Source organism: Vicugna pacos, chromosome 21 (genome assembly GCF_048564905.1).
Source record: "Vicugna pacos chromosome 21, VicPac4, whole genome shotgun sequence".
In the NCBI taxonomy this organism is placed as follows: domain Eukaryota; kingdom Metazoa; phylum Chordata; class Mammalia; order Artiodactyla; family Camelidae; genus Vicugna; species Vicugna pacos.
Window position 1 is genome coordinate 13,259,325 of NC_133007.1, and position 23,303 is coordinate 13,282,627.

Consider the following 23,303-nt stretch of genomic DNA (forward strand, 5'->3'; position numbering starts at 1 on the left):
AGGAAGAAAAGAACAGAGACACTTCAAACATTGAGGTTTCGGTGAATGAGAGAAGAGAAAGTGAAAATCAAGGAAAGTCAGATTTAGAGCAAAGACAGTAAATTTGGCTTCAGGAATATTTCATTCCCCTCCTTGAAGATTTATTTGCTTCTAAACACACTTGCAGTTGCCCACGGAATCATGTACATTTGCACAAATCTTCCACTGTTAGGTGTGTGTCCGTACTTGGAGAGATGGTACAACTCCAAACTCAAAAACAGACAATTTTCCTGGCATTGACCATCAGTTGGGTTAAGCTCTTTTGAAGCTTTACATCTTCCTGGAGTATCACTTAGAATCTATTAAACACAATTTAAAAGAAGATCCTTCCAAGAATAGATTTAAAGCAGATCTGAATTAAGGAGCAACTGTCAAACAAACCACGGAATGAAACAATAAGAGCCCAGTTCAGCATTCTGATCAAAGATCTGCCTTGAATCAACTCTTCCATGTCAAAATGTTACACATGAAAATCTGCCTACTAGTCAAAAGATTTGGCAATGTTCTGAAATAACATGAATAATGTGAGCATGAGACAAAATGACAATATAGCACAGTGGTTATGGGCATATTCTTTGGAATCAGATAGCACTGAATTTGAGTGCTAGCTCTTAACACGTTTTTGGGGACAAATAACTTAACGTCTCAGTTTCAGATTCCTGATCTGTAAAACGAGGATCATGGTAGGAGCTGTCTCAAAAGTTGTTGCGAGCATTCAGTGATACTGAATATAAATTGCCTAGCATGATGTGGAGCACTGAGTCAGTGCTCCGTAAATAAAAATTTCCCTTTTTCCAGTATATAGTCTGACTTAGCATTAGGTAGGTAGAAAGAGAAGAATAAATAGGAGGCTGGAGCAACAGTGCCAGCAGTGAGTGGTACAGTTCAATGTGGTGAGCTGTAAGTCCACATTTTATTTTGCACTTAAGAACAATTTTAGAAAGACTCTTCTCCTGCTAGCCTTAGCTTGGTCGTGCTACAACTGGAACAAAGGTAGAGGGACTTCGGGGAGTTTCCAGACACTTCAGGGACTTTCTGGGCAGTTTGTATGTCAGTGGTACAAATACTTAACTCAAGGATTTTGTACAGTTGGAGGCCCAGTGGGTCCCTTTTAGAGAAGAGCATTTAGAAAGTACCTCACAGAACATGACATAAACTAACTAAACTTGGGTGTGAGATTTGGAATAATATTTCTGCCTTTTATTATAACACCTTATAACCTACACATCTTCGTATGGCTCACAAAAAATTTCTCACACACAAAACCTCATCCCACTTCGAGCTCTGCAGGCTAGATAAACAGGCGTCCTGCCCCACGCCATTCTGCTCAGTGTAAAGGAATGTGAGGTCATTAAAAACGTTCCACATGTTTTCCTCTTTCTTACTTTAACCCTTCTCTAGCAACTGGCAGTATGTTTGGATTCTTAACTTTCTTTGTCTTTATTACTAAGACCATTTTAAAGCCTTCACAAGTAGAAGAGACATTTCTAGGGTTTTCACACAACTTAGTTACTAAGAAAACCATTTCCTTAAAGTCTCTTGGTTTCCAGACGTGGGGGCCACAGAATGGGACAGTGGTAACTCTTTCACGTGAATACACATAAGAAAATTTAACTGAGAAGGTGAATTTTGCTCAGTTTTGGAGAGGGGCTTGGTGAGCATTTTGTGGTTCTCTGAGATCTCACAATTCTCTCATTTGTACTCAAGCTACCTTTCCATTTCCTAGGGATTTTGTTGTGTTAGAGACTAATGAAGTTTTCCTTCTTTAAGAAGTAGCATCCTTTGACTCACAAAGGTTGAACAAAAAAGTTAGACACAAAGAGGCATATAGTGTATGACTCCAAAGTTCGAGGACAGGCAGAACTAATCTACGGTGTAAGGACGCAGGAGTGTTGCCCTTGGTGGGGAGTGATGGGGGCCAGGTGGGGGCACAAACGGGGCTTCTGGGTCCTGGTCTGGATCTGTTTCTTGAGCAGGAGGCAGAATTCCTGACCCATGGAAACAAATCAGTGCGCTGGTATTTAAGATGTACTTTCCCCTCAAATAATGAACATTTAAAATAACACTCCACTTCACACACATTAAAGTACAGTAAGTTTTGAAACTGGGGCACATGTTACTAATTTTCCACCAAAGCGCCCATGGCCGAGGAAAGTTAATGTGGACCTCCAGGCGTCCAGGGCACCGGCTCCAAGTGTGAAATGCCTCTAGGTTTCATATTTGGTTCTTAAAATTTCATAAAAACTTTACAATCTCTTTCAGATTTATCTGCATTTGTTTGAATGTGAAGAACAATGTTTTAAATTACTTACTAGTTAAGATTCAAACCATTGTTTCCCGTATTCAGACAAACCCTAATTAAATCTTTGAGTAAAGTGAACCCTCTGGGAAGACAGCCTCCGTGTGTGCTGCGGGGCTCGGAGCCTCTGAGTCTGAGGAGGCTGACTGATGGTTTTCTGAACCTGCCACATGCATTATCGGATGGTGAAATGGAGAGAGTATAAGATGGTCGATGAGGAGACATGGACTTTAGTCGTGACTCTGCCACCTCCAGCAGTATGATCTTGGACAAGTCACTTCACCTCTTGGGGCCTCAATTTCTTCATTTAGAATCTGGACAAAATCATGAGTGCCCAACAGGTGGCTGTCCTGTGGGTTCAAACACAGAATTATGTGCCACTTTGCTGCTGACACTTTTCGAAGAAAGCTGGGTCCACTTACTTGGTTCTCTGATGGAGAACTTCTGGTGGCGTGAGCTACAGAGAAGAGGCCGTCAACACATGCCGGCCGTGGGGCGTTGTGTGTGTGTTAACTTTAACGTCTCGAACAAAACTCTCTGCTTCGACTGTAGCCTGTCCAGAACAACCGCCTGTCATAAACCTGCTATTTCTTTGTGCCTCTGTTACCTGGTATGTTTAAGCAATGAAACAGCTGCTGCATTTCAATAGACAAAGGCTTACAGTATGTCTGAGGCAAGGCATTTATTGCTGGCTTTAAACTTCTTAAACAATTCCATATGGAGACTTGAGTGGCAGAACACTTAATGTAAACTTTCAAAGGAAACTGCCCACCAAATTCTGAACTTCATGAAAGTTGGCCGAAACGTATTCTTTTTCGGTAGGCAGAGTAGCCATTCCCATTTCCAAGAGGAAAGGCCACAGCTCCGCTTTCAATAGTGACAGTCGACAAACAGAGGACCCAGCTTGAGGCACTGATGAGTTCCGGGGGAATTAACTAGCTTTCGCTCCCGCAGTCATTTACAGACACAGCAGGGTTAAGAGGATGGAATTCAGAATGAGGAGTCGGAGTATTTGTTTTCTTGCTGTGATTCTATGATTAATTCTCTCACTTGAAGATCTCGTCACGTTAAACCAAGTTAAAAAATCGACACATGTGCATGCCACAGTGCTGGGTGTTCACTGTGTTTCTGTTCCTTGTACGCAATAGGCTGCTTTCGGAAAGAATGAAAAAGGCTCAGATGTTCCGTACCATAAGACGGCACGAGAACATGAGTACGTCTGAAAAAAGGGATTTGTATTTTGAAGTATACAGAATTATTTGTAGAAATGTAAAATATATATTGCATATATAAAATGAAACATTTTTACAGATGCAGTAAGAAAGCAGGAAAAAAAATAATACTCAGAGAAAAGCAATCACCCTAGACACATAAAACTACTTTCTGGTAGATCGGAAAAGTTAAATTTAAATAATGGTAACCATAATTTCTTAAGAATCCAGCATGACATGATGTTTTTCCTTTCTCCATAGTCCTGTTCATCTCTGCTTTGAGGTTTGACCCTGGAGATCAAGTCTCACTTGAAGCCTCCTTTCTCATGACTCTTCTGTGAGATCTCCCCTCAAGACAACTAGCAGAACCTCACTTCCATGGCGAATCCTCCGTAGATGGGGGTTTAGCCAATTCATAAAGCAAGTGAGCACAGCGGTGAGGGGAGAGGGCGATTACCCTCGTGTTCCTTTGTGTGTGTGTCTTCCTTGAGAAGGTGAAAGTAGGATAAATCTGCAATAGGGTTCTTTTTTTTTTTCCTTCCCTTTAACTAATTTATGTCAAGCCAGTCCTCACAGCTATAGACAGGAAGTGCTATTTCCTGTGCGGATGATTTAATATCGTACAGAGCAGAGAAGCGTTTGAACTTATGGCAGCACTAATGACTCTCGGTAAAACAGTGAAAAGATAAATGATACTTAATCAGGAAAATGTTTAAATAAGCAAGTGCCTGGATCCCACTGCAAAACAACCTGAACTCATTTAAGTCAAGTTAAGAGGGTAATTTTAGAAATACACAGACTGTTTGTTTAGTACTTTATATTTTTCAAAATGGCATCTAGCCACATTTATTAAGTTCTCTGACAATTCTGTAGGGCAGCTCAGGGTTCTTACTGCAGTTTTAAAACTGATTTCAACTCAGAGGGGCCAAATGATTTGCTTCAGGTCAGGCCATTGATCAGGCTTAAAAATACAATTTATAGTTTCCAATGTATTTCCAATACGTTGTTTACCTGCTGCTGATACTTCAAAGCATCCTACTAATCTTATTTGAATAAACAAAATGTATACAAAGATAGAGTTAAAAACAAGATTGCTCACGTGACTGTTGGTGGCTTGTTAAAGTCAAGAAACCAGCAGATCCTGAACCACAAATAGACGGGCATATTTAGAAATAGAATTTTGAAAGGAATCTTTTTTTTTTAATTGAAGTATAGTCAGTTACAATGTGTCAATTTCTGGTATGTAGCATAATGTCACAGTTATGCATATACATACATATATTCATTTAAATTAAAGGTTATTACAAGATATAGAATATAGTTCCCTGTGCTATACAGAAGATATTTGGGTTTTTTAAATCTATTTTTATATATAGTGGCTAACATTTGCAATTCTCAAACTCCTAAATTTATCCACTCCCACCCCCATTCCCTCGGTAACCATAAGATCATTTACTATGTCTGTTTCTGTTTTATAAATGAGTTCATTAGTGTCCTCTTTTTTCTTTTTCAAAATTCCAAATATGAGTGATATCATATGGCATTTTTCTTTCTCTTTTTTGTGGCTTACTTCATTTAGAATGATGATCTCCAGGTCCATCCATGTTGCTGCAAATGGCATTATTTTATTCTTTTTTATGGCTGAGTAGTATTCCATTGTATAAATATACCATAACTTCTTTATCCAGTCATCTGTCAATGGACATTTATGTTGCTTCCATGTCTTGGCTATTGTATATAGTGCTGCTATGAGTATTGGGGTGCACGTATCTTTTTGAATTAGAGTTCCCTCCAGATATAAGCCCAGGAGTAGGATTGCTGGATCATATGGTAAGTCTATTTTTAGTTTTTTGAGGACTCTCTATACTGTTTCCCATAATGGCTATACCAGAAAGGAATCTTAAAATATGGATAATGGCTATTTATAGTTCTTAAGTAGGTAGCCATATTAGTCTCTTAAATTGCATTTTTCATTGTAGTGTCATATACATTATCTTCAGGAACAAATCCCTAAGCCAGATGCCTATTCTATAATTAGTATTTTACATATGGAGGTAATAGATATAATAAATTTAAGTGATTTGTCCTAAGTTAACAGAGTCTGTAGCAGAACCAGGGTAGAATCCAGGTTTCACCTGAATTCTAGTGTGGGGGTCTTTTCAGTACTTTACCACCTAATTTTTATTTGTTATAAACAAATGTTTATAATATATCATTGACTGAAATAAAAAGGTGTCCTTAGAAGATAACCAGGAATAAAACTGTTGGTGTCTCACTTTTCAAGAGTCAGAAAAGCTTGCTATAAAACACCCCATTATAACCTACCTTATCTAAAAAATACGTTCTCAAATAAATTGTGATATTATTTGTACTTTAACAAAGGAGCTACCAAAAGAACCAAACCAGACCATGTAATTTAAGTACCTTATCCTGACTGCTATAAAGATGACCATGAAAAGGGAGAGATTCTACGCAATATAGGTCAACTGGTGGCTAGTCGAGCAGGAACTTTGAGCTCTGTGGCTCTACCATCTTTACCTTAGAAAAGAAAAGGTGACTGACTTTGTATCCAAGGGAAAAGGGCAAAAAACCCTTTCCCAGGTTAAGATAACATTCCATAGTTTTTAGAAGGTGAAAATAATCATATTACCATATTGTGTGTGTGTGTGTGTGTGTGTGTGTGTGTGTGTGTGTAGAAAAGAATAAATATCTTTGGCTTTAATCTCAAAGTCTAGCAGCCAGGCTATCTGGTTTTATTGCTGGCTTTGCAACTGATTTACACCCTGACTATAGTATTTTTTTCTCTGCTGTAGTATAAGCAAATTCATGCCCTCCTCGAGGAGATGGCCAACAGGGAATACCACAGTACTGTAGCTAGAAGTTTTATGTTTTCTTTCCTAAATTCTCTTCCACTGGTCAATCATCTATCACTTGTAATGGAAAAGGATAAACCTAGGTAATAGGTATTTCAACCATCCAGAAAATATCACAGAGAAACTGAAGAGAATGTGAGCAATTTCCACACTAGGGTGGGTAGGAAGTTCAAGGGAGACAGTTTATAATCACTTACGTTATTGATCATAAGGTGCATTATCGTTTTTGGAATCAGGTCTCGGATACATTTGTTGATGATAGACATGTAGGAGTCTACGAGGTTGCGGATGGTCTCCACTTGCCTCTCCAACTGGGGGTCCATAGAGAAGTTTTCTGCTTGGCCATTTTCATCATTTTCAGTCTGACAGAAAGGAAAGAAAACATGGATTATTTCCCATTTATTCAGAAGGAAAAAAGTACTGGACACTGTCAGATGACTGACTCCTGTTTTCTGAATCTGGGGTCTTACTACTAGATGGTAACATCTTTACCTTATCAAACAGCCATGAATTCTGAAAAGAGATCAAAGTCATGAAGTCATTGTTCTACCTTGAGCCTGCCACAACCTAGGAAAAGCAAGTATTGTAATTCTGAATGAATGTTTAGATGAATAACCAGATAAACAGTGCACCTAACAACAGACCTCTAGAGAACAATCTAATCTTCAGCCATTTGCAAACTGGCCAGAGAACTGAATCCAAACGTATGAGGCAGATATAAACCTCTCCAGGGATTCTACAGATTAGAAATAACCTTGGTGTTGTCCTGGAACTCCTAGGTCTGCTCTGAAATGGATCAGCATTCGGATCAGCTTGGATTTAAAAGCAAATCTCCTAGGCCTGGCCTGGAGCCAAAATAAGAGATATAGAGGATAATTCATTTTTCCATGCACTTGCTGGAATTTGTTATATAAACTCATGCTTCTGTCATCACTACTAAAGGCTGGCTCCATTGTGAAAAACTTTCAATTATAACTTCCAACTTGTTATTCTTTGAATAAAACAGAACACATCTATACACAAAGAATTTATTTGTGCAACATGAGAGAAGCATCTGTTTCCTATACTATGCAACTTGAGTTAATTAATTTTGGCTTATCCACCAGAGGCTGGGCTGGAATGGCATCTTCATCATTAAGGGCTGACCTATTGGCTTGGCATTGAAATCAATTTAGAACAAATGGTCTCCATTCCAAGTCAGGTTGAACCATCTAAGCCCCAGAACATGATACAAATATTGTTAGTGGTCTGGCTACTTTCTAGCATTTGGAAAGATTTAATTATGAATGCAAAAAAAAGAGGGGGAAGGAATAATTTATTGCTTCCAATGCGGACATGAAGTACTTTTCTTTGGAAATGTACATACTTTGATTTGCTAGGTTTTCAATCATCCAGTCAGTTCCTGACAAAGCACTCTGCTGAACAGTTTATACGGATCTATAAATGACAAGCTTAACTTTGGATCAATACACATGTGCGCAAGGCATATTTGTAGGCCACAAAATCAACCATAACAAAGATAGATGGAAATTAGTTCTAAATATTTACATAGACTTCTGTTGCTCTTTTAACACCTTAAAAATATTAACATGTGCTCACTCTAAAACACAACAATCATTGTCCAGTACTAAGAGTCTGATGCCATACTTCAGGGTGACAACTGGAGGACATTCTGGGGCATCTTACTGCTACAACAGTAAGAGAGGGGATTGGAAGTTTATAAAAATGACAGTTGTTTCAAAAGTCCATGAACAATTAATGCTGGAGAAGGTGTGGAGAAAAGGGAACCCTCCTACACTGCTGTTGGGAATGTAGTTTGGTGCAGCCATTAATGGAAAACAGTATGGAGATTCCTCAAAAATCTAAAAATAGACCTACCATATGATCCAGGAATCCCACTTCTGGGTATATATCTGGAGGGAACTCTAATTCAAAAAGATACATGCACCCCAGTGCTCATAGCAGCACTATATACAATAACCAAGACATGGAAGCAACCTAAATGTCCAATGACAGAAGACTGGATAAAGAAGTTATGGTATATTTATACAATGGAATACTACTCAGCCATAAAAAAGAATAAAATAATGCCATTTGTAGCAACATGGATGGATCTAGAGATTGTCATTTTAAGTGAAGTAAGCCAGAAAGAGAATGAAAAATACCGGATGATCTTACTCACATGTGGAATCGAAAAAAAAGAAGACACAAGGACACTATGAACTCATCTACAAAACAGAAACAGACTCACAGACATAGCAAACAATCTTATGGGGAAAGGGGGTGGGAGTGGATAAATTTAGGAGTTTGAGATTTGCAAATGTTAGCCACTATATATAAAACTAGATTAAAAAACCACTTTCTTCTGTATAGCACAGGGAACTATGTTCAATATCTTGTAATAACCTTTAATGAAAAAGAATATGAAATGAATATATGTATGTACATGCATGACTGGGACATTGTGCTGTACACCAGAAATTGACACATTGTAACTGACTGTACTTCAGTTAAAAAAAGAAAAAAGACAGTCGTTTCCTATACCATTTCTTTTCCAATGGTTTGGTCACCAAAAGAAAGAATTCAATCAGGTCTTATGTAGTCATGATATTAGCACAATAGGACCTGGGATAAATAGGTAAAAAGCCATGGGAGGGAAAAAAGAAAAAACAACCAATCATGTTCCTAGACTTCTTTCCAGGGCATAAAAATCACTGCAGTTGTGCTCCACGCTGAACTCAAGTTCTAAATATCGGTGGTAACAGCAATATCATTTTAAGAATATGTACTTGAAAGTGAAAACTTCAGGTTCAAATTCAGGCTTTATCGTATACTGATTGTGTGGCCACACTTCACTTCATGTAACTGAGCCCCAGCTTCCCCATCTTTTATCTGGGGATACACTTTAACATGGGGAAAACTTGGAGAAGCTAAATGAGATAAGGCATATGAAATGACCCAGCCAAGGGCCTCATTGGTGCTCAATACATGTTAGTTTCCCTTCTTCCTTTCTGAATATTCATGGAATAAGAGTTGAGAGTTACCTGAATCCCAATACACATTATGAAAATTTAAGATGAAAAATTTGAGCATAAGACATTTTCAGTTCAGGCAATAAAAAAATGGCAAACTGTATTTTTTTTTATACCTCCATGTTTCCCACAAGCTAAACCCCTTGCCTGGAATCTCTTCCTCCCATCTGTGAAGGCCTTTTTTAAACTTTCAAAACCCAGCTCCAACATCATCTCTTCTAGATGAGCTCCCGATGGCCCTTACATCCTCCGCCACTCCCCACACTGTACTTCATCTGTGTCCTGTACTACTTTTATTATTTAATACCAGCCTAGTTTTATGCTTCTCCCCTATCAGACTCCGGGGTCTTGTTCATCTCTCCCTTCTCAGCATCTAGCACAGAGCTTGCTGCACCAGCAAATGAGGAGAAGGGGAGGAGTTAGCACTACACGAGGATTCACCTAAATCAAGGAAGCTGCCTCTGTGCATTTCAGGGTCTCCAAAAGTGCCTACTTGTTAGAGAAACTGGACACCAGAGAAACCCCAGGTTGATGAGTTAGGATCCACTACTACTTGATTATAGTGAGAATGATAAAATGATTATGAAATTATATATGTGTTTATATACACACACACGCACACACACACATATAAGTGAGAACACTTGACCTACAGCTTTGTGAGGAAAACATCTTTTACATAAAGCAATATTAATCTCCACAGTGGATACAATTCAATTCAGTTTGTCTCTCTGATCTGAAACATCCTGGGATTTTACTGCTGGATTTAACGGGCGGGGACGACAGCATTTCAGCCTCAACATACTACCTCTCCCAGGAACATTTATCGAGCACTTACTGTGTTCCAGGGACCGTGCTAAGCACTTTACACAGGAGATTCATACCACAACCTTAGGAGGTGGGCACCATTGTTATTGTCACCCTACAGAGGAGCATCCTGAGGCTCTGAGAGCTGAAATGTGTTCAATAAATTTAAGATGAATATAATGTTAAATCTGTTTCCTTTTTTTCCCTACATATAAAAAAATCAAGAGATATGAAACAGGAAAACATCTGTAATAGATCAAGTCAGTTTCACAGATAAAATAAGAAATGCAAAAAGAGTTTCTAAGAAAAAGATATCATTTAAATACTTATATTTCTATAAATAAATAAATAAATAAATAAATAAATAAATAATTCAGCCAAAAGAGAAAACCAGAATAAACAGTATTAAAAGAACCTCCAGGAATACGAAACACCAGGAAAATTATATCACCATCCATATTTTCATACAGAAACACTGAATTTTCCCACTTCACACTATTCCTAACACTTTGCCTTACTTTCATTTTTGCGTATCAAAGTATACAAAAGACACTGACCTTCCCTTTTTGAAACCGGAGGCAATTAATAAGCAATGTGCCAAAGTGAATGGAGAACACTGAACGTTTTAATTCTCAACATTAAAAAAAAATAGAAGCATTCCAGAGTAACCAGTAAAACAATCAGAAATTCTCTTTAGCTTCTGGAAACACCAGTAGACACACAGTCACATGCAACTCTTAACTACCTTGTTAATACCATGGACACGATGGGGAGTCATAGAATTCAAAAGGCAAATTTAATTTCTTTTCTGATATTAGAAAGAAAGAAGGAGTAAGTGCCCGTTCTAATATGTCTAAGATGAATGGGAAAAATGTAAATACATGGAGTTTTTCTTTTAACTGAGAAATCGTAGAGAGCAAATGCTCCCTTTTCTCTAACCCCCAGTCTTAAGCAAATTCTCCATCATGCTCTTTTCCGTATGAATACTGTGTATGACTATGTATTTTTTCCTTTGTTTAAATTATAGGATTGCAGTAGGATTCTTTGCAGTCTAAGCACTGAAATGACAGATGTTTATCATTATCCTCATCAAGGGAATGTAAAATAAAAATAGTAATTTGTCTCTGATCTTTGAGGCAAAAAAGAATGGTCTGCAAACATTTAACCTTTCATGTGCAGGTTCACTGATGCTGTTTACAAAATGTGAATAATATTGTGAAAACCAGCTTTCTTCTGAAAAAATACAATGGGCCGGCCTTCCTATTGCCATTCTTTTTCTAAATAGCTTTTGAGAGGTCTAATGCAATTTTAATAGTCAAAAATAACAACTTAGCACTTTAAATGCAAAATTATTTATAAAAATTAATACCATAACTTTCTTTCTTATGAAATTATTTGCATAGTATTCAAGAAACGGGCTGCTTTACAAAATTCTAGTTTAAAAGCTTTCTCCTGAAGACCTGAAACTCTAACAGGTGAAAGAATGAAAGAGCCAAATCAGACGTAATTCCCACCATACCTTAAAGCATCCATTATGGAAGGCCTGGGCTTGACCAGGATGTCTATCTATTTTTCATGTGTTTTGTTTTTAATCTCCTTCCTTTCCTTAAATCTCTTACTTAATTATGTAGTAGGCTTCTTTAAGGATCATCGAAGCCATCTCAGTAAGGCTGGTGACTACAACTCTTTAAAAGTGGAATAATAGAAATCCAACATATCCTGGCAATAAGAGGCACATGAACGTACTGTGGAGCTAAGGGGGATTTGCTGCCTCTCTTCTCACCAGTGGAGAACTTTTGGGAGACCATCTCCAGGTCTCCACAGTGACTTTTCCAGATAACCAATGCTTGCCCCTTTTAAAGCGTCTTATTATTGTTATACAATTCTCCATGACCTTAAACAAAGAGTGAAAAGTACTGTTTAACCTTTCTTAGCGGAGCTGGTCGTCATTATGAAAATACCGTTACTATGGTAATGTTGCTTTGCATTTTCCAGCCCCAAATTATTGAGGTATTTTTTTTTTAAATTGAAGTATAGTCACTTACAGTGTGTCAATTTCTGGTGTGCAACATAATGTTTCAGTCATACATATACATACATATATTCATTTCATATTTTTTATTCTTTTTTGTTATATGTTACTATAAGATATTGAATATAACTCCTAGTGCTATACAGAAGAAATTTGTTTTTTTCTCTCTTTCTTTCTTTCTTTCTTCTGGTGGAGGGGAAGGTAATTAGGTTCATTTATTTATTTATTTTTTAGAGGAGATACTGGGGATTGAACCCAGGACCTTGTGCATGCTAGGCATGCACTCTACCACTTGAGCTACATCACTCCCCCGAAATTTCTGTTTTGTAGATGAGTTCATTAATGTCTTCTTTTTTTAGAATCCACATATGAGTGATATCATGCAGTATTTTTCTTTCTCTTTCTGGCTTACTTCACTTAGAATGATGAGAGAATGTTTCACTAAAACCCTCTCCTCACTCCTAGCCATTTACTTCTAATTTGTAGAGGCTAGAAAGGCAGGCAACCAAACTTGTAAAAAAAAACTATGGGAGAAACGTGCTCCAGAAAGCCTTTGAGGACAGCCTAGGCTGTAGTCTGGCACTGTGGGACAGGCATTTCATTATTAACTCAACAAATGTTTATTCAGTGTCTCAGGTGGACGTGGGAGATACAAAGCATGTCTAAAATCACAGGCCTGGCTTGTGGCAGGGGACACAGTGCTGGATGAGTCAGTGAGTTGGATGGGCAGGGTGGCCTCAAGCTTGGTGGGCTTCACGGGGGGCTTTACGGATGGCAATGTTTGAGATGGACCTTCAGAGCTGGGTGAGATTTCAAAGACCGGGACTGAGAGATCACACTTGTTATTTTATCCCTAGTACTTAGCATAGTGCTGTATATACAGCAGGAGCTTCATAAATATTATGGGATAAATGAGGAAAAGAACAACCCAGGCCATTTCCTAAGGGACTCGATTTCTGTGTCAGCAGGAACCTGAGTGACTCAGGTCCAGATAACTAGGGAGTAACTATAAGGTGTGACCTCCTGGATTCCCAGAACTTAGTTCTCCATGCACATCCTCTTCTTTGCTTGGGAAGGATACACAGTTATCTGCATTGAGAATGGTATTTCAAGTGATATAAAGATCCTAATGACCTGGTCTGAGGATGTCTACAGATTTGAGCCATATCTGTAGTCAAAATGCTGGGAAGCAAAGAAGGTGTCTATTTGCCTCTCCCATCTGTAAGAAACATCCCTAACACAGGAAAAAACACCGAGCCCAATCCAATCCAGGTTATCCCGTGGATGAGCACTAGGTTTGCAGGCAGGACCCAACTTTGTCTGTTATTTTCAGTTTTATTCTTCCTTAACTCTTCTCCTTTACCTATTGTTACCTTTTTATTCTTTCTAGAGCTTTTCATCCCTAAATAGCAACATGATAAACATTACAAAACTATGTAAGATTAATGTGAAATTCAACAGCTATTATAAAGAAACCTCAGGATTTTAAAGATACTTACTTGAGCAGAAACAATAACAACAAACCTATCTTAATTCTGACGTAGCTATATATTTTTCTCTTTTTTTTTAACTCTCATTCAGCCCAACAGCTGCCTAAGAGTATATTTCTGTCTGGGGCCAGCATATGTCTAAGGCTCTAAAATTACTTGGATGGTGACAGCAAGGGATAATGGATTTGGAAGAATAAGAGGTGGGAAGACTTCCCTCATATAAGTGACAGTAATTGTATTTGCATTTAAGATGCATTGAAACGATTGCTTTTTTCCACAACTGAATAAAAACATGGGTACAGGATTCTTAGAGAAATCTGAAAACTTATATACTCTGCCTGAGGTCCTCCTAGAAGTTATAATAATTCCAATCTAGCTTTTAATCTAAAGGCTTGTATTGATATAACAGATAAGTTCATAAATATGAAAAATATATTAAGTATTTTAAACATATTATCGAATATTGCTATTTAAACAATCCTAAGAATTCTTTCTAAAACTGGGACTATTTATTTTTGGAAAATTTCAATCTCTATATACTGAGTTTGCTTCGCATAAAATAGCAACCTTTCATCCCAACAAAACAGTCTTAATAGAACAATTTTAACACTTTCTTTAAAAATGACCACTCCCCTCACCACTATTTTTGGTTTTAGATAATATTAGTAATTTCAAAAGGGCTAAAGCTATTTTTCAAGTATTAACTATTAGGAAAAATATCTGTTTGTTTACAATTTAACTTTGTCATAAGGAAAACCCTTTTCCAAAAAAGAACTGAAATTGAAATCAACTGATAAAAATTTCCTTTTTGGTGCAAAAATAATTCCATTTCTCTGGAACAGCAAAACAGGAACTGCAATATTTCCAAAGAGAATGGGAACAGACAAAATAAGGGTAAACATAAAAAACAATCTGTGATGGTGAATTTTGTGTGTTACCTTGGCTGGGGCATGGAGTGCCCAGATATTTGGTACAAACATTATTCTGAGTGTTTCTGTGAGAGTGCTTTTGAATGAGATTAACAGCTAAACTTGTGGACTTTCCATAAGGCAGACTGTTCTCCAAGATATGAGTGGGCCATATCCAGTCAGTTGAAGATCTGAAAAGGACAAAAAGACTGGACTTCTCCAGTGAGAGAGAATTCTCTAGCAGAATTCTCGAGCCACCAGACTCAAACAGGAAGACTGGTTCTCTTGGTCTCCAGCCTGCTAACCCATCCTACAGATTTTGGACTTAACAGCCTTGATCATTATGTGAGTGAATTCCTTACCAAAAAACTCATAGGTAGATGTATAGTTAGAGAGACAGATGTAACACTGACTAACACACAGTCTCACTATAGATTATAAAATAGTATGTGATTCAATGTTACATTGCTTAGTGGAGTATATAGATGCTGTAAGAATTCAGAGAAGACAATCAGGGAGGCTGTGATGGGGAATTACAATGATCCCATTAATGATTCACCTTTAGTTCACAGCATTCTCTAAGGGAGAGAAAGATGAGTCAAAACAATAATCCATCTTCATCCTCTCTATTCTATCATATTTGCACCATCCCTCCTCTGTTGGTAGACCAGACGTAAATTCGGGAAGCCTCCTCGTCCCACTCTCAGTCCTGGTGGTTAGATGGGACTGCACTGATCAGGCCAAGTCCCTCTGTACACCCATCTGGCTTGGCCTCGGTGATGACAGATGGCATGTGACCAAGCGAAGCCAATCACAGCACATTTGTCACATTTCCTAACATCTGCTAGGAAAGAGATGCTCCCTTTCAGTTAGGAATGAAATCTTTTAAAGATGTAAGCCTGAGAGCAAGCCTGCCTCGGGATGAAGAGGGGTCAAATCTGCCAGCAAATGAAGTCAACACAGAGAACTGCACAGTTAAGACTTGGAGAGAGGTAGATGCTTAAAGACATCATTGGAAAGTCTGGGTCCAGCTGTGGCAGCTCTATCTACCTCTGGGTTGTACAGTTACACCAGCCAGTAAACTGTTCTGTTATTTTTAAACAACTGAGTATGCTTGAATTTAATTTCAGTTACTTACATTCTAAAGGGCCCAAATGAATAAAACACTTAGTTATTCATGGTGTTCTCTCAGCCTAAAACTTTTTTCTTCCATCTCCACCTGTTTATCCTTCATGGCTTAGTGCAAATGTAACACATCTTTGAATACTGCAGCTAAAACACGACACCCTCTGAACATTCAGTTCAGACTCTTCATCCTTTGTCTTGTATCTAGTTAAGTATATAAATGTCCATTTCCTTAACCAAAATGAAAGTTTCCTGAAGGCAGGGATCATAATGGGTGATAGCAAATTCCACAGTTGATCTCAACAAAAAGGTAAAACTAAAATGATGCTCAGATAATTCTTAGATGACACCATTACTACATTGATGCATTCTTAGTATATTATCACATATACTAGTTAATGTGCTATATTTTTCTTTTTTTCTTCAATGAAACTGGTAGACCAACTTCCACCATATGGAAACATTTCTGCATTGAAAATTATGATGCGCAAAAAATCTCACTAAATGATAGTAAAATGTCAGATAGTTTTCAAACTGATTTACATATATTAACACATTTAATCTTACAGCAACTTTATGAAGCAGATATTATTATTAGTATTAGTATTATTCCTTTTTTACAGATGAGGATCTGGAGAAGCTCATTCATTTGCTTAAAGTCATTTAGGAAGTGGTGGAGCTGGGATTTGATACAGGTATTCTGATTGCAGAATATATCTTGTTACATAATATTACCTCTTCTCCATTCTTGATTAGGGTTGGGTTGATGCTCACCCCATCAGCAAAAGTGATCTGCAAACATGGTGAAATGAAACCCTTGATTCCAAATGCTACTAGGATAACCAAGCATGGTCTTGTGAGAAATGCCTTCAAGACATAGGACAGTCCGTCATGACGTTGATCACGATGAAGGCTCTTCTCTGATTCCATGTGATTCTTCTGTTGCTGCTAATTATATAACATCACTACCACCACAAATGTTTCATATTCAAGTAACCAAATATTAGGATCACAAGAAAATCCTAGTGGCTTCATTTGTAAGAAGATAACACCTGAAGATTAGGGGGAAATAATGACCAGCTCACATGAGTAATCTATGCTTTAGGAATTCTACTTTTCTTATCTAAAAATGCATAACTGCAAGGCAATTTAAAATTATTATATCCATCACACCATTCATTTAATAGATATTCTTAAAGCTTGTTCATTTTAGAAGCAGGGTGTTAAGGGGTTATAAGGTCTATGCGATAGAACACTGGGTCTTGTTATAAAGACTGAAGGATGGACAAAGATATGAAAGAAAAATCATAGATACTATAAAACAAAATGTGTTAGTTGTTTTGATTTTCAAAAGTATTTACATAGATGAGTACTGATGCATTATAGTGAAGTTAGTAAAGTCTAAGAGAAAGCTGGGGCAATAAACTCAAGTATTATGAAAGCATCATGGAAGGTCATAACAGGTAAACTACATAATAAAATAACAGCATAGGTGTGGAGTGGCTTTAAATGAATTCTTCCTTATATTATGAGGCAAATAATCATAAAAGTTCAAAGTAAATACAATATCACTTACTTTACATGCAAAAACATGTAAAAATGAACAAAAATAATGCAATGAATTAAAAAAAACAATAGTAAAACTCTTTAAAGGGTAGAATCATTACTTCTTTTAAGACTGTAGTAAAAACTAATGAAGTCTTTGAAGAAGCAGCTATAGTCAAGGGTTTTAAATTTCTCCAAGGTCCACTGAACCCTCTAGTTGATAAAGCTGTCATCTGGATTCAACTGCAGAATTCCCAAAGGCCTCGAGAGAATGTTTTCAGCCATCCCTACAGATGAATTAGTGAATACACCTTGTCAGACATTCCAGAGCTCAATGGCCAGATGATCCAGATAAGACATTTAAAGCTGTTTTAGAAAATTTAGGTTCATTTCTGTTAATATGAGAGATGAAAGTAAAATCAGAAGAAATTTGCCAGGTTGAGCTGTTACAAATTTCTTGTTTCCAATGTTCAAAGGCAGACTGTTTCCTAGTGACAGCACTGGACCACATCTGTCCAGGTCACCAAATAGACAGCACATGCATTGGAATCGGAAAGGTACTTTCAAAGTTGCCGAAGACAGAACTTCTGTCTTAGTACATATTCACTCCCGATCAAGAAATAAACCAAAATGTAAAGGAGTTTGTCTCAATTTTTGCAAAATTTCAGTTTGCAGAAAATAGAAATCCATGAAGGTGATAAAAATAAAATATACTGATGATGCTGAAACTACTGGTATTGAAAATCAGACTGATGGCACAAAGATCTATACACCAGAAGTTACAACCATCGAGCGTTTTGTTACTTCTCTCTGTCCCTCTTCAGAAAGTGTGTGTGTGTGTGTGTGTGAGTGTGTGTTGCCTGCTTCACAATATGGAGGATGGAACATATATTAAAACATGTGCTTTGCTTCACCTTAATCCGGATGTTTGCTTTAGCTATCAAATTTTGTTCACTTCTCACAAAGTGGTAAAAACTAAGGGAGGCAAGACTGCTTAAAGATCAGTGACGTAGGGCTTCAGTTATAATAAAATTAAAACTATTCTAAGGTAAATTTTTTTAAACATTTTTTATTGATTTATAATCATTTTACAATGTTGTGTCAAATTCCAGTGTTCAGCACAATTTTTCAGTCATTCATGGACATATACACACTCATTGTCACATTTTTTTCTCTGTGATTTATCATAACATTTTGTGTATATTTCCCTGTGCTATACAGTGTAATCTTGTTTATCTATGGTAAATTTAATGAAAACAGTACAATTATTAGAAAAATTCTTTAGTATTTTAAAGTTTGTATACATGAGGTTGTACTGAGGGATGTGTCAATAAAATTTGTAAATATGACTTGAGGTATAAGAGAAAAATTGATGTGGTTTCCTAAAAACTCTCTTCCCCTAGACTGTTTTAAAAGTAGTTTAGAAGCAGAAATCAGACTGTAACCACTAACAGACTCTGATGAATCTACAGTTCCAAATAATGATTTTTATGACCTGATCAAGTTGTTTCTTTGCAGAATAACAAGGCAACTTTAGATGAGAGATGTAAATATTGCTGAGAAAATGTATTAATGCATATATTCACAATTTTCCCCAAATTTCTCTTTTTCGTAACTATGGCTTCAGAATTCCTAGAAATGTTATTATTAGTGAGTACTTTGATACTCCCTCTGCCAACTGTTTATGTCTACTCAATCTATTTCAATCTACTTTCAAAATAAAATAATGATTTCTGAATTAAAGACTTGTGATTCAATAATGTACTAAAAACACAGACACAGTCTTCTTTTTAGCTCTGAAATTATCAGGCTGTCAAGGAAGATGTATAGACTTGCTGATCAAAAGAAAAACAATAGCTTTATCTTCACTATTTCTAGGAAAAATGGGCATAAAATTAACTACCATTAATTGGGAGTTCGAGATTTGCAGATACTAACTACTATATATAAAATAAACAAGTTTATTCTGTATAGCACAGGGAACTATATTCAATATCTTGTAGTAACCTATAATGGGAAAGAATATGGAAACAAATGTATGTATGTATATGTATGACTGAACTATTATGCTGCACACAAGAAATTGACACAGCACTGTAAACGGACTATATTTCAATAAAAAAAAATTTTTAAATACATTCACAGACACCATCTCAATTGATCCTCGAAACAATTTATGAGATAGAAGTACAGGAAGAAATAAAGGATGGAATCGAGTCAGACCACTTGGTTCTACTTCTTACTAACTCTGGGACCTTGGGCGGGTTAATTAATCTTAAACACTGTGTGCTTCAGTGTTCTGTCAAAATAGAGTAATAATTGTACCAATTATCATTATTACCTTTCAAAAGCTTGTTGTGTGGATTAAATAAATTACTAGGGTAGAAATTTAGAAGAATGTTCAGCACATAATAAACACTCAATAAATTTCAGCCATTATTATTCTCTCTTTCTTAGGAAGAAGAAATTAAAGTACAAAGAGGGGAAAGGATGTGCCTGAGATCATAAAGACGGCAAGATCCAAACAGCTCTCTGAGCTAATTTTCCCTGTGCACATTTCATGTGCTTTGTATTCCATCTCACTGCTTTTACTCCTGAGCAAAACCTCAGTAAAGCTAAGTACTAAAAGTGAAATTAAATAGAAAGTGAGACACTTATTCAGAATTAGAACTTCTTCCTATTCCTCCGACAGGTGATGGGTACAATGTTTTTAACATTCCAAAGAAATAAAATGCAGCGTTGTCCAATGGAAATACAATGCAAGCCACATTTCTGTAGCCACATTGAAAAAAGTAAAACAAAACAAGCGAAAGGCATTTTAATAATTTTTTATGTAATCAAATATATCCAAAATATTATCATTTTGACATGTGTTTATGGGCTAAGTTGTATCTGCCCCAAATTCCTTTATAGAGGGCCTAACTTCTACTCCTACTATCTCGGAATGGGACTGCATTTGGAGACAGGGTCTTTAAAGAGGTAATTCAGTTAAAATGAGAATTTTAGGGTATGCCCTAATCCAGTATGACTGATGTCCTTGTAAGGAGAGAAAATCTGGACACAAGCACACACAGAAGGAAGACGAGGTGATAACAGCAGGTGGCTGTCCACAAGCCGATGAGCGAGGTCTCAGACAAAACCAGTCCTTCTCACACTGCGCTCAGATTTCTGTCTTCCAGAATTGTGAGAAAATACATTTCCATTGTTTAAGCTGCCTAGGATGTGGTACTCTGTTATGGCAGCCCCAGCAAACTAATACAACAAAGAATTAATTTAAAAATGATTAATGAGACGGATTTCCTTCCTTCCTCCCTCCCTCCCTTATTCTTTCTCTTCTTCTTTTTCTGTCTTCCTTCCCTTCTCTTATCTTCTCTCTCTCTCTCCCTCCCTCCCTCTCTTCCTTCCTTTTACCCAGCCCTGAAATCCAGTATGCACTTCACACCCACCGCACATCCCAGTTGGGACTGGCCACAGCTCAAGTGCTCAGTAACCACAGTGGCCACTCACTGGACAGTGTAGACACAGTATAGGTACCTGGTATCACATTTTTTTAAATAAAGGTTTCTTTTTAAGTTCTAAAGAAATACATGCTCATTTAAAATAACTTTATAAATTATTACACATGTTAATAATCCTATTCTTAAATTCCAGTTTCACTGCTAAACAGTACTCCTGACTCATTCTGATTAAAAAATATTCACATTTGACTGATATTCTCAGAATGGCTCTTTGATAAATCCTGTGTTTCCTAGTTAAGTGTACAAAGTTTAGTTTCTTTTTGGTTATAGTGCCAAATGAGACTTTGAGAGAGCATAAAATGAGCTCATTAAGTGAATCAGTTGTGCACTTGACTTTAACTTTATTGAGATACTGTCAGTATGAGAATGGAGTTCGGTGAGCACATATGGCTTCAAGGTGAAGAGAAGAGAGAATTACATGCTTTACAGAAATCCACTCGAAGTGATGAAGGTATGGGTATCACACTCAATTCTCATTCATCCAGGAGTGATTTTCTAACTTGTGGTTTTTTCAGATAGTCAGCTGGAATCTGATTTTCACTTAATGACTATTTTGTTGTTCATGAATATCCTAATGTCAGAGACAAGACTCTCCTTCTCCCCCGAATCAGATAAACTTGCTAATAATCAGTGTTTCATTGAAAAATTTGTCAGAGGGCTAAGCTGAATTTACCAATTAAATTGATATTGGAGAAAGCCTGTGGGATCTTTTTTTTTTTTTTAATCTAGGGCTGTTTCAGCACATCTCAATGCATATCCACTGAAGGCTGATATTAACTGGAATATAAACAAATGATTTTTAAAGTTACTACCCTTGTGACAAATCCTATACTGTTAGGAACTGTAACTACTCACACAACCCAGTGTTTGGTTCTTTTTCTCTCTGTATGCACTCATGTACAGGATGTACCACTCAAAGTGTTACCTGAAACTGGCATAATCTTTAGGTAAAAACAGGTAAAATACAGAACAGGCTTTACAAAACTTTCTAAAGTATCGTTTCTCTACTTGGTGTTTGTGGATGTATTCCTGGGGATAAGAAATTTTTTCAATGACAGTGTAAAAATTTTGTGGTTTTGCTTTACTCTAACTTAAAAAAAGCAATGACCTCAGTGACTTCATTTTCCCCCCACCATGTCATGCATTAATATTTCAATTGGTATTTGTAAAAGATGAGGATTCTTTTCAAAAAGCATAGCAATACATTGTCAGGTCAAAATTATTTAACAAGAATTGCTTAAATGGTAAATGACTGTTTTAAAATCGTTCATATTTGGGACATTTTAAACAAAAGTAAAAGTAGAGAGAATAATATAAATTAACTTGTAGGTACTCATTACTCAGCTTCAATAATCCGCCACATGGCCATCCTTGTTTCACTTATCCTCCTCAACAATTTTGAGGCAAATTCCAACATCATATAATTTCACCTGTAAATATTTAAGTATGCATTCCTAACAGAAAAGGATCCTTCACAAGTATAACCACAATACCATTATCACATCTAAAATACTGGTAATAATTTCTTAACATTACAGATATTCAGTGTCCACATTGCATTTCTCCAGTTGTTTTTTTAAAAAATGTTTTTTAAGTTTACGTATTTGAATTGGAATCCAAATAAGTGTAGCATGCTGTGATTGGCAGATATGTCTCTTAGGTTTATTTCAATATATAGATTTCTCCGTGAGGCCATCTCTTTTTTTCCCTGGTAACCTGTTGCTGCTTTTTGTTTTGTTTTGTTTTGTTTTTTCAAATAGGGTCACTTGTGCTGTAGATTCCATTCAGTCTCCAGTGTGGATTAGGCAGATTGGATCCCCCTGGGTATCACTTAATAAATTCTTATACTCCCTGTATTTCCCATAATTTGGTACTTAGATTTAAAGGCTCACTAATTACTGACTCCTTCTGAGTTAGGAAGAGGCAGCTACATTAAAACTGATACACAGACTAGATACTAATGTTGTAGAGGAGAAAATGACCCCCTTAGATACAGTGTAAACACTATTTCCTGTTGTCCTTGTCCTTTAGATCAAGATCTTTATCTTGATCTAAACCAGTTTGTTGAAGAATAGATAATTATTACAACTAATTCATACCACATATTAAACACAGAACATATGATGAGAAATATACAAGATCCCCTGACATGTTAAAGGGAAACGCACAGCACAATTTGTGCTCCTAAGAAGTTTACCATCTATTTGGAGAGAAGCGGATTAACAGACAGGAAAAATGTGTCATAGTAACAGCATGTAATAAATGATAAGTGGTATGTATGGTAAAGCCTCTAAGTGCGACTGGCTGTCAAAGAGAGAAGGTTTCTAGAGTTTTCAGGAGTCAGACAACTCTATGGAAAGAAAGTGTGTGAGACTTGACCTGATTGTACTGGGGTGTGCAGACATCAAGAAGGCATGCAGGCAA

At 36.9% G+C, this 23,303-nt stretch overlaps 1 protein-coding gene across 5 annotated transcripts in view; it reads right to left on the bottom strand.

Annotated features, from left to right (window-relative positions):
- DNM3 (dynamin 3) overlaps nt 1-23,303 on the bottom strand; it is a 458,318-nt gene that overhangs the window by 32,005 nt on the left and 403,010 nt on the right. For all 5 annotated transcript variants that reach the window (XM_006211125.3, XM_015245096.3, XM_006211127.4 and 2 more), the window contains one exon: nt 6,620-6,784. In XM_006211125.3, the coding sequence (XP_006211187.1) occupies nt 6,620-6,784 (165 nt within the window). The remainder of the gene's footprint in view (nt 1-6,619; nt 6,785-23,303) is intronic.